This window comes from Protopterus annectens, chromosome 15.part0, assembly GCF_019279795.1.
Source record: "Protopterus annectens isolate FY-2018-M chromosome 15.part0, PAN1.0, whole genome shotgun sequence".
NCBI classification, from domain to species: Eukaryota; Metazoa; Chordata; order Ceratodontiformes; family Protopteridae; genus Protopterus; species Protopterus annectens.
This window is the reverse complement of record NC_056749.1, coordinates 349,134,588-349,154,853: the sequence shown is the minus strand read 5'-3', so window position 1 is coordinate 349,154,853 and position 20,266 is coordinate 349,134,588. Positions and strand designations below refer to the sequence as shown.

The following is a 20,266-nucleotide window of genomic DNA, read 5'->3' as shown; positions in this document are numbered from 1 at the left end:
AGTCCCCCAGCAGTCTTGTGTTCCTGCATTCCCCCCACTTTCATTCATAAACTCCAGCAAACAGAGGATATACCCTAATGTGGCTGTTTAAATATGGCTTCTTTAAAGGATCCCTGCTTCTCAATATCAGAGAAGAAGGAAAATGTAAGATTAAATAAACAGTTTAAAAGCTGAACACGTTAGGTTGAAAGACCTCCAAGTGCCAATCACCCAGCAGTCCTCTGTTCCTGCAGTCCCTACACTATTCTTCACAAACCTCAGGTGTTTTAATCTGGCTATTGTTCTTGGGGGGGGGGGGGTAGGAGGTTGTATATTTGTGGTTATTCTAACTTTGGGACCAAAGCTTAGTTTCAAAGGCAAATGCTCCTAACACACGTAATATATCTCACAAACGTAAGCAGGGACAAAGTGATACGTTTGCAACTAAGAAAATGGTTAAATGTTTGTGGATGAGTTCAGACTAGGGTCAAATGCAGATTCTGCCAGCAAATGTTGGAAAGAACTGAGGACAAAACAGGCTACTAATTTCACTGGTATACCTCGGTCTAATTTAACGAGAAGTCAAACAAGGACCGCTATCCCAGTGTTATAATTGCTGATAAATCTTTCCAAATGAGGATAGAGCTGGATAATGTTCAACAACTGTGATCTGACAAAGTAACTCAAAGTCAATATTATTTCAAAACAGGATACTCTAACAAATTAATCTTTAATCTCTTGCAGTAAATAAATCAGTAATTAACTCATCAGAGGTCACCAAGGGCTGAAAACACATTCTCAAGATGACACTTGGAATTATTTAAGAATAACAGACAAAAACATTTGATACTGCCAACAGCATCCTTTTTCAAAAATACACACTGACATAAAAATACTTTATTTTCTAAATAAAACCAGTTGGGCACAGTTCCGTATAAACAAGCATTTATATTTTTGTCAACTTTGTATTTTGATCAAACGTCATTTTTAAACTGGTTTATACAAGGAAGAGACAGAGAGATGAAACACAAAATAACTGAACTCCTGTAAGTTGCTTAAAGCAGGATCTCCAATTCTTTCTACAAATCCTGATGTTCTTAATTAACTATGTTAACTACAGTTTCTGAATCTGTGATTTGAAAATGATTTGCCAGAACACAATATATTTTGCCTGACTGCAAACACATTAACATCTGTAAGTAAATCTCAATTGTCTACAAAGATAAGCTTGATTTCATTAAACTTTATCTAGTTTATCTATAGAACCATGCCCTTTTCAGTCTATGGTCTTCTTATATAAGGAAGACAGTTCATGTACTTCCTTTATGCATAACAAAACTCAAATGTACAAACTTCTGAGTTTAAGAGTAAATTAATCCAGAAGGCTATAGTGCCAAAAAAGAAAAATGGTCCGCACCAATAACTTCACGAAAACAGGCACTGAAAGAGTATAGACGATAACCACAAATTTGGGTACAACTTTAACCATATAGTGTACATTGGCCATGTCTGGGTGTAGTTGTACCATTACTAACTCAACTAGGGTGTAATGGCATCAGTCCTAAAAAGATTAATGCATTCTTAAGGGCAAAATATCATTAACAAATTTCTTAAATGTGGAAGAAGCAAAACTTATTTTAATAATACTTAATTTCTTCTTAAATACAAAGGGAAGAAACTGCACTGGTGTCCTGATAAAATAATGCTTACCTTGTGGGCCTTTTGGAAGCTTCCTCAAAAAACTTTGCCCTAGAAGCAACTCTGTAAAGGAAAACAGGAGTTAAATTATTAAATATATAATGGGCTGCCATTTGCAGTCAGTGTATAACTATATTCAGAAATCATGGTCAAAAAACAGAGAACAAAAATATCCACATATAAACAAACAAACAAAAAATATATAAATAAATAGCTAAAACTGAGCAAATAAATAGCCAAGTGTCTTCATACTACAGAAGCCACCACATCCAATTCAAAACCTTTATTATTTTGTCTCTTCCTTATCCTGCTCTGATTTTTCTTTGTCCATGTTTTCAAAATAAAACACACACTCACTAAATCCCAAATAATTTTTCATCAATATATGTGACTTTGTTCCCATCTGTTTACATTCTTAAAGGCTGAACCAAAGAATGTAGTAAAGAAAAAAAAAAGGAAACAAAAAAAAAAAATCGCCATTGGAGAGAAAATCAGATAAACTAGAGAATTATTAGTTCTGTGGAGAAGTGTGAATAGGCGTTGTTCAGAAAATGGATGCTGATAGAAAACCTGTTGTTCTATTAATATTTTAAGTGAATTAGAGAAGTAAATTGATATGTGGCCATTACCTGACCCCCCCCCCCCCACACACACACACAATTATTTCCGTCTCCGTCGCGGATTCTCGAACAAAGATGAGAGCTATGCACACGACTCGTATGCAGTATTTGAAATACAGCATCCAAATTACATAATTCTATAGTTTCATAAACAGGTGGTGGTAACAACCATGATCTTTGCAAAGGAATGCAACTTACTTCACAATGCAGTGCTACATCCAGTACTACTTCAGTAGTCATATGGTCACCAACAACTACATGCAGCCACAGCCTGTAAATCGCAACATCTGACATCCTAGTCTAGAAAACAGCAAGTGGTTAGAACAATGCACCACACTACATACTTATCTCACACCCAAAGGCACACTAGTACTTGCTACAGAGCAAGTCAAACATGAGATGTCTTTAGAACTCAGACATCAGCAAAGCCCCACCCACAGCATTCAAGATAAAGGAAAAAAAATAATGTTGGCTCATTTGAAAGTTGCACTACTTGACAAGTAAAGAAGTAGAATATATAGGAAATAAACTTGTAACTTTCTACTAATGTAGCAATTGTAATTACTGAGTCTCTTTAAATTAGTTACGTTTTTTTTTTCTTTTCATTATTTGACCTTCCCGAAGTCTCTCTTTGCATGTAAGTTCTTCCTGGCTACAGTCTGAAAACCAGTCAGCTAACATCTAAGCTCCAAATACACTGCAACAACTAGCATGATGATGTGATTTCAGGAGTCATATATGAAATAATCAAGCAGTTGGAGCTTAATTATTTTCTTAGGCTGTTTTAAAACAAACAACATGAACACCTCTTTACGATGCATTTTGTGACTGGAATGCATATGCAACACCAGCAACTCTCCAAAAAATCATATAAAAGAGAAACAAGTCAGAAATTTGTGAAGCAGGTTTAATTAAGCCCAAAATTTGGAAAGTGGACACTGTTCAGCTGCAGCAGTAACACTTCAGAGGGGAACAAGGATCATTCACAAGCACTACCCCAACCATATGCATGCAGTCCAGGTTCTGGAAGCTACCCCACTGAGATGAGACCAAACACAATTACAGGAGTAGTATTTGTGAACTGTGTACAATCTGTAGACGGGAGTCGTGTGTGTGTGTGTGTGTGTATATTCCATGCACAGAGTTTCTATGAATAAACAGTGGGGAAGGACTGAGTACAACATGTTATCCAACTGAACCTTTTTTTTATGAATCACACAGGGTTTCAGTGTATCGTACATAATGTTTATGAATACAGCCTTTCATCCAAGATTGTGGTATCTTTAGGAATTCCTCTTACTCCAAAGTACAGTTACTTTATGCAAGTAGCAGGACTGTGGTGCTCATACACTGCAAGTACTCTGTGCGTCTGGACAGACTTGTGCCATGATCTCCGGACTCCTATCACATAGGTTCATAAGTACATACTACACATGTGGCTCAGAAGACCATTGAGAAACTCAGCCAGCTTAACTCAACAATAATTGGATGAATCAAGCTCCCCAGTTAGTGCACCCAAGAAGTGCCATGCTACATACCCCAGAGGTGAACTTACAATTGTTCATCCAATCATCCCGAGTCACTTTGAATGTGGTCAATGTGTTGCAATGTTTGGCATGTAGAGGAAGTTTGTTCCATAAGTAGATCAGCTGAAGTAGGAATCTATTATGCCAGCATGATGTACTTTAGTATAAGTAAAGGCAATGTTCTTTGGTCTGGGTGCTCATGTAGGTGTATATGATCTAGCGGGGGGGGGGGGGTCTTTCATGGCTTGGAAAGCCAAACACAGATCCCTTCAAAGGAGCATCTACCAGTGCAGCATAGTAAGCTGAAATTAGTAATTTTTTGGGGTAGAAATCTTTAAGCCTTTCAAGCTGGATGAGATGCCTAGACATATGCATGTTGAAGGGGACAATACATAATACGCTGGGTTGGATGAGGGCAGTACAGAGAGAAATGAAAACTTTCTTACTCCTGAAAGATATGTCTTTTGAAATTAATTGTGCAATGCAGAATGACAATTGAAAATACCCAGATCCCTGATAAGCTCATTTTAAAGGGGGAAGGCATTGATACAGACTGAAGTGGGGTCTTCTTACTTTCTGAATAAAACCACACTACATTTTTGGCATTAAGTTTAAGCTCATGGTCTGGCTGAGCCCTTATTGGAGAATATAAGTGTCTTTAAAGAACAATATGCTGACACCCAGTTTACAGACATCCAGATAATTTAGTGAAACACTGCCCATCAATGTCTGTCTTAACATCAAAAAAGTGTAAGCCAGAAAGTAGGTGGCCCAGAATTCAGAAAGATTTACTAACAGGTGAATTATCAAGCCTCTAAACTGTCCTTAGGTGTGAATCTCACAACAGGAGAGCATCCTGTCCAGCACTGGTTCTCCACTTTATGTCTGTTTAGTACAGGGATATGATCTGACGTCCTTGTAACCCTGAATAAGATAAAGTAGCACTGGAAAATGAAACAATGAAGGAACGTTTAAATTTACTGTAGCCATGGCTGGATCTGGTTTGGTTGATGTGTGAGTGAATCGCAGAAGCTCATTCAACCTGACCAAAGTCTGTTTTTATGGCGAGGGGACAACACAGGGTAGACCTCCTGTACCTATATTTGCTGTTTCTTCTTTGTGGTCATCTTTCTTAAGGAAAGTAATAAATCACATACTGTTCAAGGTCTGTTTGCCTGGCACTTAGTCTCATATCATCTACTAAGAGGCGATCTCTGCTTGACTTACAAAGCCATATCTGACCAGCTCTGTTAGAAATGCTACATCTAAAGAAATCCCAATCCTTCCACACCACATGCTCCAGAGACCTCAACCTCATTATCACAATCAACAGAACATGCTGGAGAGACAGGTTAATAACCCAAAGACTGCCCATGCTCTGGAATAGACTTCCCATACATGTCAAGCAGAGCACCTCACTAGCCCTCTTCAAGAGAAATCTTGATGAGTGGATGGGAAATAGAAAGTTCACCCCGGGGATCACTCCAGTGGCTCTACTTGATAGGGGCACTGGGAGCCAATGCCGGGTGGCACGATGCCAGGGCATGTCTATGGGCTAGGGTTGTAAAGGCTCCAGGGCCATTAGCCTAGTACACACCTATGAACACATTTATGAACCTATTCATGACTGAATGGGCTACCATGACATGATCATCACCAGATGATCGGTCAGTATCAAAGGTTTCCTTCCTTGTTCCCTAGATGACACAGCTAAATTCACATAACTGTACACATCTACACTTCCATTTTGTTACAAAAAAAGTAATCTTCTTATCTTGGGTGACTTCAACATTAACCTGCTAGTAACACATTACATTATTACAAATTTTTTTGGTTGACTTGGGTCTGCTGCAAAACCAGTTCAGAATCTATCTTCTTAAGTGTTTCTTAGAAAAATGTACTCTGACAGATGTAGTGGCAACAAATAAGCCAGAAAGATAACAGAAACTCAATACCCTCCAACCCATGTGTCCATTCCACTGTTTCAGGGCAATGGGTGTACAAGAAGGCACAGCTCACACCACGCACAGATCTCTTAGAACTGAAAGCACAGTTGTGTAAGTAAGCTTACCATAACAGTAAATATCTGAATGATCACTGGTACAGTAGCCTAAGCTATATATGTTACATCCTGCTACGGATATAACAGATGGCCAGCTTCCAAAGCTTAAGGGCACCTTCCATGCACTCAAACTGTTAGACAGCTCAAACTGAGCTGTTTAAAAAGTCAGGTTTAGGTGCTAAGCCCTTAAGAGCTTTCATGCAAACTTAGAGAGGGAGGATGAGTCCTGAAAAGACACAACAAGGGGCAAAAAGACATGAATGTCCAAACCCTGGCATAAGAACACAGCAAAAAATAAGGGGGATGGAGGAAGGGAGGGAGAGGCTACTGCAGCAGTGGCCATTTGAATATCTGCTGTTATCTTAAATTTACTTACACAACTGTACTATGTTCATCATACTGATAACCGCTGCAATAGCCTAAGCTATATGGGTAGACTCTCATAGCTTACATTAGTTGGGAGGTGGAAGGTAAGGGTCCAGGAACTCCTGGAGAATGGTCCGTGCAAAGCCTTATCTAGACGCATGGAAGGAATTAAGATTGTAGTGCTTTGTAAAAGTATGCACAGAAGACCAAGTTGCTGCTTCAACAATACTTCTAGAATCCATCCCTTTCCAAAAAGCCATAGATCAAGCCAAGGCCCTGGTAGAGTAAGCCTTGATCCTACCTGGGTTAGTTTTGTTGTGGTGCGAATAACAAAAAAGTAATAGCCTGGGACATCCATTTGGAAATAGTATGCTTTGACACAGGTTGTCCTTTCTTCTTACCTTCACAAGAAATGAACAACTGTTCAAAAGATCTGAAAGATTTTGTTCTGTCAAGATAGTACCAGAGTTGTTTGTGGACATCCTAGGTATGGAGTATCCTTTCTCCCTCATTTTTGGGTACAGGAAAGATAACAGAGTTGATAGTTTGGCTTAAAGTTAACTTGGACACCACTTTAGGCATAAAAGTAGGATTAGTTCTCAATGAATACCAGTTCATGTGAAAAATGAGGTAGGGTTGATCTACAATAAGAGCTTGCAACTCAGAAACTCTTCTTCCAGAGGTCACAGCAATCGATAAAACTGTTTTCCAAGTTAAGACTCTCAATTCAGCCAGATAAACTGGTTTGAATGGAGCACGTGTTAGGTTGTTTAACACCAAATTAAGATCCCATGTTGGAGCCTATGGTTTTCTTGGAGATCTCTTACACAAAATTCATTTCAAAAACATTTTAACATGAGAATACACTAAAAGAGGGGGTCCATAAACAGACATGCTGAAAAAGCTGACAAATGAATATTGATAGAGGAATAAGATAAGCCATGGAATAGTAACTCATACAAACATTGTAAAACCAGATAAACACCAGTCCTGAATGGGTGCTTATTATATTGTTGGCCAAACCAGAAAACCTTTTCCATTTGCTTACATATGGTTTTTAGTAGCAAGCTTTTTTGCTCCATAACTACCTTCTGCACATCCTTAATAAATAGTAAAAGCCTATCATCCAGGCAGTCAACTGAAGTTGCTCTGGGTCAGGATGTATCAAACAGCCTTGTTCTTGTGAGAGTACATCCATTCTGTGATTGTAGTAATTGCCCTGGCCAGTTACGAAAGAAGAGATAACCACTATTGTCTGAGCCAGAAGAGAGTCACCACAATGATCATGGGAGAATTCCTTCTGAATTTTCAGAAGTACCCTGAATATCAGTGGAAAGGACCGAAAAACATACAGTAATATTCCTGTTCAAGGAAAACAAATGGTATTTGCCTTCCAGGCCTTCTTGCATGGAGTACTGGAACAAAATGTTGTCGGCTGATAGTTCAGACAGGAGGCAAAAAGGTCTACTTGAGGAACTCCCCACAGATGGAACAAGCCTTAGAAGACCCCAAGATCTAGTTTTCATTCGTGAGTGTCTGCCTTTGTCCTACTCAGCTTGTCTGCCACACACTTTTGCTCTGATGGAATGTATGATGCCTGCAGAGTGAGATTGTTCATAGGTAGGTAGGTACTAGGCTATTGGCCCTATGGCCTATACAAGCCTAGCCAAAATGTACCCTGGCTTTCGCAACCCAAGAAAATTATTTTCTTGTGCCCCTGTCGAGCACAGCCACAGAAGTGATCCCTGGGATGAATTTCCATTGTGCTGCAAAGCTATATCCCAAGCTAACATGACTAGTCTGCTTAGGAAGTAAGACCTGTTTCCCCCCTTACTTGCAAGAACTTGAACAGCTCCTGGGGACCAGAGGTGATTCAGAGACCTGAATGCCTTGATAAGAGTAAGTATCACTTTAATATTTATGTGCTTGCATCTCTCTTTGTTGTCCCAGATACCTTGCACTTTTATTCCTCTTGACACTGCTCCCCAAGGGAAGTCTAAATCGGTTCGGGTGACTGACTGCTTTGGAGCAGGGGAAGGGGGGGGGGGCTGGATTTAGAGATATTTCATGTCTCCACCAAGTGATTTCTCCACTGACAAATTCCAGAACTGGAATTTGAAGAGATAATGGGAATTGATGCTGGGACCAAACAGACTTTAGATACCAATGTATCTTTTTGATGTGGAGTCTTGCCAGGGGTATCATGAGAATTACAGATTCAATGAGACCCAGAATCATTATGTATTCCCCTGCAGAGATCAAAGTCCAAGTGGAAAACCAGTGGCATAGATCAAGATCTAGATCTATTTTTGCAGTGGAAGAAAAACTCTTTGTACTAAGGTGTGTAGGAGCACAGTCTTGGGTGATGGAGTTAAAAATGTTTTTTAAATGTTGTCTTGGAATCCAAGCTTGTGTGAGATCTCTCTCACCCAAAAGAGAGAGAGAGATCCCTGACACTTTGAAAAAGACTCTGCAAAGATAAGCAAGTTATTTAAATATTAAAAAATGTGGATACACTGTAGCCTGCAATGAGCTATAACTGGAACCCGTCAACTGGGAAAGTAAAGATTAACGCAGGGAATTATATGCGGAAGGTTTTTCTCCCAAATATAATGTAACTGTCCAGCAATGGAACAGCACAAGCTGACCATCAATCCTCAAAAGTTCACAAAGGAGTACTTACTTCAGTGCCAGGAAAGCTCTGAAGGGCTTGGCATGCCAACCTGAATTTTTTTACAGGTCATTTTGAGGAGCTTAATGATTTGGGCTCATGGAAGGTGCCCTGATCAGTTATATCTTTAGTAGAATATAATCCACATACCTTAAGCTACTGCAGCAGTGATCAATATGATGAAAATAAACTGATGTGTGTAGAACAGGAGCACATGAGCTGGAGTCCAGTCTTCCACAACCCCCACACCTGTCCAGCTTCAGATTTTCTCCTGAGCCGATGTAAACCTCTGTAAGCAAAGCATTTATCCCATATTCAGGATGTGTTGACCTGATAAGTGGTCATGAATGACAAAAAATCCATTTATAGGGCATCAGAGTGACATCTGGGCTAAGTAGAAACATGGTGGGTGTGCTGCAAAATAGATATACCAGTGGTCTTCTGAGGAATGAGTATAAGTAAACAAATATCATAAAAGTTAGTGTACTTCAGAAGAAAAGAGTACACAAATAGAAAACCTAAATAGTTTCTGACTGAAGTAGATATTCTGGGAGGCATGGTGGACAGAAATCTCTCCTTATAGTTAACAGGCCACATGACCTTCTACTGCCTTCACACTACTAATTGATAACTTCCAATGCAATTTCTCAACTACACCTAAAAGGCAGTCCATAAGCCATGACTTCTTAGCTAAGGCAAAACTGGCTTCTTCTGTCTCAGAAATGCACTTCAAAAATTGAAGAATTAGTACAGAACTTCCTAGAAATCCTGGTGAGTAGTTTCGGTGTTGATGATCTCATCCCTGCTTTATTAAACTTTACTTCTCATTTGTCAATATGCTGGGCACAAGATCAGTAAAATTTGCATTCATTGTGGGAGGAGTTCCTCAGTACTGGGAAGTGCCTATGGTAAGTCCCACCCCCCACATTAGATATGACATGCAACTCCCACATCACAGTATATATCAAGCTTTTCATCCTCCTGTTTCTTGCTAAGTGTATGCAGAGGCTAGTTTTATGAGAATTACATGAGTATGTGAACAAATATCGTCTCCGAACCAGATGTCATATTGGAATTTACAAAGGGAAAAGTACAAGGATGCTTTTTTGTCTGTTGAATGGCACAATCATATGAAATATATACAACAAACACCTTTCTAGAGCCATTTCATAGATCGTATGCCAGCATTAGACACAGTCAATCATAAAATGCTCCTGTATACTCTGACTAATCTAAGCTGTACTAAAGGCCTTATAAGTCATTCACAGATTACATCAGTTACAGATTTGTCAGCGTAAATCTCAGCAGTACTCTCAAAAGTCTTTAACCATATGTGTGGTTTAGCTCAGGGCTCAGTACTGGACACATTATTCTTTTCCCTTTTTTACCAATTTTCTTGAACAAAACATTTGTGTCTTCATGCAGACAATTTAGTGGTGCACTGTAGTTGGCGGACTAGTGCTGAACGGCAGCATTTGCATGACTTGACATCTGTGGGACTGGCTACCATGATGTGGTGGTGCACAGACGTGTCACCACTCTGCACTGTAAACTATGTCTTCCAGAGACATGATGCACTGTAGCACAGTAGTCAAGAGCAAGTCAGTGTAATATGACCAAGGAACGAAAAAGCCAGTGTTCATCAAGATGATGTCTACTGTGCACTGCCATTCAAATGCATGACCAATGCCTTTCTACAGTATGGCTATACTGGGTGATGTAATCCCATGGTATGACCTGCACCTTTTATGGTCTGGAGGTGCAATATGGCTCCTGTGTGTACAGTTAAGTAATTAAGCAATTCAAATATGTAGAGCTGCCAAGATGTTGTTCTGATGATATGAAAAATGAAATGGAGCTCATACAACCAATGAAGAGTATTAGGCAGGCTAAAATATTATGGATTGAGAGCACACAGTGAAGTGTGATCTTTTTTTTTAAAGATGAAATTTCAGCTTCCCCATCTGTTCTTGATGGGATAAATCTTAGAAACATCACTTGCCTGCTTATGTTAGAATGACAGAAGAATTAGCATGAGACCACTGCACACTGTTCTAGGGATACTGTCCTTTTTGCAATGTTCTGCAATCATGAAATTGGTACTTATAAATTTGACGGTGTATCGTTGCTTGGTCCCCACATGGTGGCCCCTGTAAAGAAGACTTATTCCGATCTGTCCTTTACATGTAACAGGCAGCTTTTTAGGATATGTGAGCTAAGAAGTGCAACCAAGCAAATGAGTTTTGATTTTCTTCAGCAGAACCTAAGTTTCATACTACGGGCATAAGAATGATAAACTGACTACAGACATCAGAAGACAAGGCAGAGGTTGAGCTGCAGGCATTAAAGCCTGAGAGAGTATCACAAATGCAGCCATATTTAGGACTAGTTACATACTGCCATACATTTCAACTGAACTTCTAACAGGACTTTATGAAGTACATGGATTAATTCAGAATACGGTGCAACCACACAAAATTGTGCGCTGAATACCTTCTGCATGGCTCCACTAACAATACAACCAACTTTCTATTCCATCTCTACCTCTTAAACTTGCTTATCTTCTAATACCGCACTCTACTGTATTTCTTAAAATACCTTACCTGCTTTAAACAGCATAACAACATTTCTATTCCATCTCTGCTTTTATACTATTTCTTAAACTTGCTTATCCCTTCTAATATCTCACCCTGTTGTATTTCTTAAACAAAATTTACTTATCCTATACTACACACTTCTATCTGTAAATATCTCAATGCAATGCTTGTACAATAATGTTTATAAATATCAACATATTTTATTTTATTTTATTGACATTTGTTAACCGGGTTAGTCCAAATGGGCTGATAGCCCATTTTCAGTGGAGACCCGAGGAGAAAAGCTCCAGGTTACAAAAATATAATGCAATAAACATGAATATCAAACAAGAATATTAATTAAAAATTACCGTACAATTAAAAGATTTGTACTTCAGTATAGTAGAGGGTAGAGTATACAAAAAGGAGTAAAGTAAGCTTGAAATTTAACACCGAATGCAAAGTGCCTAATCTATTAAACAAACTATCCAAAGTCAGGTAGAAATCATTTGGAACATTTTAACATATAGAGGAGGCAGGAGTGGTTATTAACCTAGGTTGGGTCATGGCAGGGGCAAGTCTTAGTGTTGAGAAGATACCGTTTATGTATAGAGAGTGGGAAATGGAGCGGATGTGTATAGGGAGTTTGTTCCAGGCTTGGACAACAGAGCATTTATAGAGAAATTTCCCATCATTTCTTTTTGGATGGCAAGGATCTAAAAGTTGCTGGTTAGAGCTACGTAGGGTCCTGGAAGGGGAGTAGTGAGATATCAGGGTGGACAGAGCAGGGCAAGAAGATGGCTTGTATATAATAGTGTGCAATATTTGGAATTGTAGTAGTAGGAGTTTTTGGGGGAGTTCAAGCCATTGAAGGGCATTTAGGGCTAGGCAGTGGTGAGACCTGTAAGGAGAGTCTGTAACAAATCGAGCTATCTTGTGGTATGTCTGTTGTAGTTTGAGCATAGTAGCAGATTGGATGTTAGAATAGGGGCTGCATAAAAAAGGGAGGGAAGGAGGAAGGCTTGAGCCAGGGAGAGTCTAGCATTTACATTAAGGAACTTTTTTTGCGATATAGTAATCCTAGTTTCTGGTGTTTATTTTGATACAGTGAAGTATGTGAGGGTTAAGCTTAGGTTCATCATCAATGATGCCTCCCAAGAGCTTTGTTTGGGGTTCAGATTTTATGATAGTGTTGTTGGAGGATGAAATGGTAAAAGTGGACTTGTGGTGAGAGAGGGACTGAGGGAAAAAGAGCAAGAGCTTAGTCTTTTTAGGATTAAGAATGAGTAAGTTATCAAATAGCCATTTTTCAGTAGATGCAAAGATATCTTGGGTTAGTGAGAGAAGTTCAGAGACATTGCTAGAGGTGAAGGTAAGAGTGGAGTCATCAGCGTATTGGATGAGGGAGGCTTGTTGACATGATTTATGTAGTTTGTTAGTAAATACATTAAATAGGAGGGAACCCAAGATGGAGCCCTGTGGGACACCAAATGGGACTGGAATATAAGGAGAGCAGGAAGACAGCCATTTTACTGATTGCTGCCTGTGAGAGAGATAGCTAGAGAACCAGGATAGAGAGATAGTTGAAAGGTTGAGATTAGCCAGTTTAGTTAGCAGCAATGGGTGAGATACTGTATCAAAAGCTTTGGATAGATCAAGGAAGAGACAGGATATGCGTTTGTTGTTGTCACGGGCTTCAGCAATAGTATGAGTAAATGATAGGAGAGCAGTAATTGTGCTATGGTTAGGGCAAAAACCATGCTGAGTGGAAGTAAATAGGTTATGCTGGAGAAGATAGTTGAGAAGTTGTGAATGAATGCATTTCTCAAGTATTTTAGAGAGTGGGGACAGGATGGCAATGGGTCGGAAGTTAGATGGATCTGATGAGTTTCCACCTTTATGGAGGGGAATTGTGAAAAAGGATTTCCAAATGAGAGGTACAGTGGCTTCTTGGATTGACCTGTTGATGAGAATAGATATAGGATATGCTATAGACTCAGCTGCTAGTTTGAGAAAGCTAGAGGGGAGGTTGTCAGTAGAGGGAGAGCAGGGTTTTAGTTTCAGAAGAAGAGTTTTGATATAGGAAGTGGAAACAGCTTGAAAGGAGAAGAGGTTGTTATTAAGTTGGTGGGAGGGAGAGGGGATGGCAGTAAACTTAAAGTTGGAGGGAGTAACTTTTTGGATAGTTTCAATGAAGTGTCAATTCAGGAGGGTAGCAGTCTCAAGAGGAGATGTGTTAGGGTAGGGGGAGGGGTTGGAGGGCTGGGCAGGAGAAAGAATCTTGTTTAGACTTGACCAGAACTTATGTGGGTTGGACTTGTCCTTAAATTGGGATGAGTTGTAGTAATTTTTTTTGTCTTTATTGGTTTGATTTTTGACAAAATTACATAGATATTTGTAGTTTTGTAGTAGGGGTGATTCTTTTCTCTTAAGCCAGGCTTTCCAGGCATTGTCTCTTTTGTGCATAAGGTTTCTAGTGTCTTTGGTAAGCCAGGGAGCATAATTAGATTTGATTCTAATTTTTCTTGAGGGGGCTAGAGAGTTGAGGGTGTCTAAAAAAAGATTATTGAATTTACTGACTGCATTGTCTAGAGGAAGATGCCTAATGAAGGACCAGTTGATGTTGGATAGAATAGAGTTAAATTGAGTGGAATTTAAGTTAGTAAGTTTTGACAGTGTCTGTAGAGGTGTGGTTTGAATGTATGGCTTGAGTGCCTTAGAATGGAAGTGGGGAGGTGATCACTAAGGGAGTCTGGAGAGGTAGCTGGGCTATGGTAGAGGTTGGGGAAGTTAGGGAGTATCCAGTCTATAGTGGAGCTGGAGGAAGAGGTTTTGCTGTAGTGGGTGGTGGATGTTATTAGTTGCTGAAATCCATGGAGGTTTATACTAAGTTGAGGGGAGTCAGTTATAAGTTTGGACCAGTCTATGTTGACATCTCCAAGAATTAGGCTTTCATACTGTATGTTGAGGGAAAACTAAAATAGAATGTTTTCAAGGATGGGGATATTGTTACCGGGGGGAATATAAATGGAAGTGATAGCAAATTTCTTATGTTGGTTAAGGTGACAATTGAGAATGAGTAATTCAGCTGGGTGGAAGTTTGGGATGGGGATGTCAATAGGTGACAGATTGAGGCTATTCAAGTACAGGATGGCAACCGCACCCCCTTTTTTGGGGAATCTATCGGAGCGATAAATATTATAACCAGGTGGGAGAATTTCATTATTTGTAATGTGTGGTTTGAGCCATGTTTCGAATATTGAAAGAATGTGAGGGGAAGTATGGGCAATCCATGTGTGCAGTTCAGTGATTTTGTTAGTGAGACTTTGTATATTTAGTGAATAGATACTTAGGTTTTTAGTTATTAAAAATATCTAAACTAGTGCTTGCTTTAATATAATCTGGTAAGCCTGTTACATGAATCAGCTGCTCTCTCAGAAAACCAATTATTACATCTCTCATTTCTGTATAATCTTCTACATATGTCACCTTATGAGTCTCTACTACTTTTTGATAACCCTACACATTCCCGGAGATAGTTGTCTCTAAATGCTCTATATACCTGAATAAGGTATCCACTTAAATATCTATATGAGATACTTTACAAGATCAAGTACTTTAGTCTTTCATAATAACTCCATATCCATGGATGCCCTTAGTATATTCCACTGTACTGTTTTCAATTTACACATGCTTGTTTTCTTTTAAAGTCTCCATATTATTATTCTATACTCTAATTTGGGTCTTATGTAACTTACAATTTCATCATTACTGATTTCCTAGAATTTAAAATCTTTTCATACAATCTATTGTTCTATAACTATCATTAACCAATAGGTTCATATGATTAGAAAACTCAGAGCTGAATCTAGCCATATACCCAGTTCCTTAAATTAATCTGCAGTTTCAAACACTTTGTGTTATACTAAATATTTACTCTTTAATCTATGTCTCCCAAAGCTCATATGCATAGTTTTTTTTATGTATTTATCAGGATATTATTCTCCTGTGCCCAAACGGTAAACTTAGTCAAGTACTTTTGCAGACATGTCCTTTCTGCAACATATGTAATCAGTTTACCCATTTTCAAGTCATCTGCATACAGAATGTAGAACATCCATCCATCCATCCATTCAAAATCCCATTTCCCATTTTGCACATGGGGTCGAGGTGTTCCTTCATCAGTGACGATCGTATATAGTCAAGGTTAACACCACTGAGTAGCTAACACACACACATGCAAACTCATACCTATGGCCAGTCTAGAGTATCCAATCCACCTACTGCATGTCTTTCGAATGTGGGGGTAATATGGAGCACCAAGAGGAAGCCCATGCAAACACAAGGAGGACATGCAGACTGTGCACAGAAGACACCCCAGATGAGACCCGAACCAGAGTACCTCTTGTTGTTTGGTGACAATGCTACCTGCTGTACAGTATCAGATAAAGATAGATCTGAAAGATACAACCTAAACAAGTACAGGCCTAGAACAGAACCGCGTTGGACACCCTGGCTGTAACCTAAGGTTTTACCTGTCCAACTGCTGGGTGATACTTACCATGTGCTGTTTGTAAGCTATGCAGCCATCCAGATGCCCACAGATCAAGGAATTGTACCATCTGGCTTCACAGTAGTAATCCTGGTGAAACTACATTGTCAGCTTTAATCTTTCCTGCAAACTGATGTAGTACTCTATCACACTTTACAAAGTGATGTACATTGTTCTAGAGAGGCATCTGGTAAAAAATTAAGTCCCTTGCCCAAAGTTTCATGTAATGACTTGGCACTGATAAAGAAGTTAAAGACTTTGATTTCCAGGGCAGTTGCTGACTTACAGTTCAAAATACATTACCACTACCACTCCTGCATCCTTGGAAAAAGTCATCTACACCACAACAATGTATTCATAATGAGTTCCCAGTGATAATCTCAGGATCAAAGCTACAATTCTCAGAAATATGAAACTGCAAGTGTGAGTGTGGACATATACACTACCTCTAAAGCTTGCGGTACCTCAGAAAAATTCCCCTTAACCCATGTTAGAGCAATCTAACATTTAGTATATGTAACTAACAGGGGTCTGGTCCATTGAGGGATGCAGGGGTGAAGGCCCTCCACTAAAATGTTTTTAATGTATAACAGTGAGTTTCAAAACTTGCTGTTTTTTAATTATTTTTGTTGTCAATATCTGCTGATCATTAATCCCCCACAGTCAATCTTTCCATTTCTTCCACAAATTTGGCACAAGCGTTGTATGGGAAGGGCTATTATTAAGACTGGTTGGATGTTTTTACATTAATGCCCACACCTTTTGAAATGCCAGAAAGGGTATATGCAATGGCATAACCTCAGAGGAGGTTTTGCCATTTCTGGAATGGGCATTCCCTTCAAACAGTCTTACCTCTCCCTGTGAAGCATGAGTGGTGGTTTCCCTAAATGCACCAAGCAGTGTACCCCAGAGTGCCTGCAGTCATCCCCAACTCACCTTTGAAGAGGTGAGTGCATCATGTACCTTTACTCTTCCCCCGCCCTGCTGGACTTCTCCAATGCCAGTGCTGTTACTCAACACCAATATAATTTTCCATAATTTTTGTAAGAACTGCAGTTTATCTTTCAAAGTATCAGTATTTGCAGTACTGGGTTTTGAACTTCCCAGATGGTTCAGCTCATAGTGTGTCCCAGTATGGTCTTTTGGGATTTTTTTTTTCTAAATACAATGGATTCATTCTCAGAATGGCTGAAACTTCTGTATGGAGTCAGTTAAATTAAACTGATGACATCAGCAATAAGACCAACATTTGCAAGAAATGCCTTGGCTTACGAGACTGTTAGTGGTAAATGTTCAGAGTTTACTTCAAAAGAACTATACTTACACAGTAAAATTATATAAAGTCCATATCTAATCACTCATGCAGACATGGAAATCCCAAACTCTTGGCTTCTACTGTGCCCGATTTACTTTTCTTAGCCTTCACAGTCAAGCCCTCCTGTCTTACAGATTTGAGCACATCTAGCACTTTTGTTAAGTAAGACTCCCAATTCTGAATAAATAATTGTCTCATCCAGGTATGGTGAGTTATATTGGTAATGGAGCTTTAATATTTTATGCCATTATTCTCTGAAAGGTAGCTGGGACTCTTTGCACTTCAAATGGTATCACAAGGGCTACAAATGATTCTTTTTTTAGGAAATGGGGAAAGTAGTGTCTGTTACTACTCCTCTGTCAAGTTTACGAAACATCTGACCATTCCTAGCTTCTCTATCAAGTCATTATTTCGGGTGTGTGAGAGATATTAAACTCTGAAATGCTATTCATTTTTCTAAAGTCATCAACAAATCTGACACTGCCACCAGGCCAAGGAACTAGCACTGATCCCTCACTCTGTGACCCACCTGTCATGCCTAGTTTGAGCATTTTTCAACTTATTCTCCAATTGTTTCTGTGACACTGTTGTGCTATACGGTTTTAGCCAAACCTTCAGCATAGATATTGTGTCTATATGATGAGCTATAAGTTTAGTTCTCCCAGGCCTTTCTGAGAGCACTCCCTTTACTTGTTAAGCAGAAATTATGACACTTTCTGCTTTCATACTTTGACAAGGATTCCTCTACCTGTACTTCAGTTCTGAACTACAGGTATGCTACCCACTGGTTATTGCTGTTAACCAATCTGGCATTTCCCTCAACTCTAAGTTAGGATAAAAAAAGTCCTCTTGAAGTTGAGGACCACAAAAAGACACTTCTGTTCTGAAACTGTTGCAAACTGTTTTTTTTCAAAAAAAAAAAAAAAAATGTAACAAGTGGTTTCCTACTGTTACAGTATCACAAACGAAGAGCTTCCATGCTTCAACAGTGACCGCAAATACAGCATCGGCATTCATTTTTGTATGCTGGTACAACACTACTGCCCCATCAGCATCTCCCAACTGCACTCACTAACATCCTGTGTCTTGGACAGCTGCCCACTTTGCTGTATCCTAGCTATGCCGCTGCTTCAGGTAGAGATTATTTGGTCTCTAATGCATGAATCTCAGCTTGCTAGCTGGCCAGCCACAGAATTTTCCACTTTTGCCATGGCTTCAATACATTAATGTGACACATTTGTTGCATCTTTTTTTTTCTGGTTGTCTATGTGTTTTACTACATTTACTTTTTGTATCCATCTCAATTGCCATTGCCACTTAGCCAAAAATGTGTTCCCTTGGGTGACATATGATCTCTGGAGTTAAATTCTCTTAATTTTGGTCATGTTTATTAAAAACTCAGTGTTACATATATTGTGCTCTGTACATGAGCTCCTTCATTATAGGCACAACCAGCTTTAATCTAACCTACAAAATGATGCAGTGTTCCATCACACTTTTAACTGATGTCTCCTCTTCTTCCACATTTTCCTTAGCAATGTCAGGCAGTTCTCTCGGATGCCTGACATACAAGGTTCTGTTGGGATAAATCCAACTTAAGCTTGTGGCACCTCTCATAATAAGTAGAGTAACAACTTGTCCCAGTCCATCCCATCAGCGTCTATAATTTCCCTAAGAATGGACTTTATTATAAAGCTCTCTACTAATTAATCACTCTGAAGATGGTAGATTAATATGTCTTCAACTGTTTTGACTTTAAAGCATTGACATGATTGATACAATGTTACACATAAAACAAAGTGACTTGCTCAGTATTTCTTTACAGATGCACATTCTGGAGAAAAACACTACCTGTTCTCTACGAACAGCCTTAGCATTAGCTTTGCATAATACCATTGCCTCTGGAAATTATACAGCACAATACATTATGTACCAACATGTACAGACAGCCATCACTATATTTTCCTGGTGGCAGTATGTTGTCTATAGCAATACATTTAAATGGTACTTGTGTGATGTACTGGGATCAAGAGACTTTATACCCATGATGTAGTGAGTCTTCTGGCATTCTGGATAAGAACTACAGCTGTTTTCTGTTTCACCATGACTGGCCAGTAAATTCTGGCTAGTACTCTTACTTTAGTTTGTCCATTACTAGGTGACCTCCCTACAAGCGACTATGAACTGGCTTCATTACTAGTATCCTTTAAGGTGTTGGCATGAGCAGCTGAGGTTGCACTTCTTCGCTTCCTTTACATACATATAAGAGATCATTGTTTAAATGAAAATAGGGATAAGTACTGGGAACATCATACAGGGGAGGAATGAGGTTTAACAGAAGGCGGGGCTTAAATGAGCTGTGTAATATTTGACTGAAAATGATTGGACAGCTTCTAAGTCATGTATAACATTTGCAATTGGGAGTGTGTCAGTATGGTTTGTGATGTAAAATGCTTGCAACTAGGATTGTGTCAGTGCAGTTTGTTTTAATTTATATAAATGTATATTGTAAGTGATGGTTTAAAAAAGATGCTTCTTGTTTAAAAAAGGGTAGGAATTGAATAATTTATGTAATGTTGCCTAGGTTACATGATATACAACAATATGTGTGAGGCATAAAGTTTATTAATTTTAATTTGCTAATACAGTTTGATTACTTGTATATAAATGTAAATGTGCCTATGTCACAAGTGATAATTCAATAAAGATGTTTTAAAAAAAAGAAGTAATAGGAACATCTTGTTCACCATCTTTCCGTATATCTTTGTTATTTTCCCTTTTACCCTGCTTAAATTACTATCCTACTGTGGTGTTTTTTAAGTTTATAGGTCTTATCTGTAAGTACACTAATTTAGGGTTACTTTACTCAGCAAATTTCCTCGAAGTAGAAGGTGTAGCAGC

At 39.0% G+C, this 20,266-nt stretch overlaps 1 protein-coding gene across 3 annotated transcripts in view; it reads right to left on the bottom strand.

The window, feature by feature from the left end:
* Positions 1-20,266, bottom strand: part of OPHN1 (oligophrenin 1) — a 2,670,560-nt gene that overhangs the window by 60,981 nt on the left and 2,589,313 nt on the right. For all 3 annotated transcript variants that reach the window (XM_044057106.1, XM_044057104.1, XM_044057105.1), the window contains one exon: positions 1,690-1,740. In XM_044057106.1, coding sequence (XP_043913041.1) covers positions 1,690-1,740 — 51 coding nt within the window. The remainder of the gene's footprint in view (positions 1-1,689; positions 1,741-20,266) is intronic.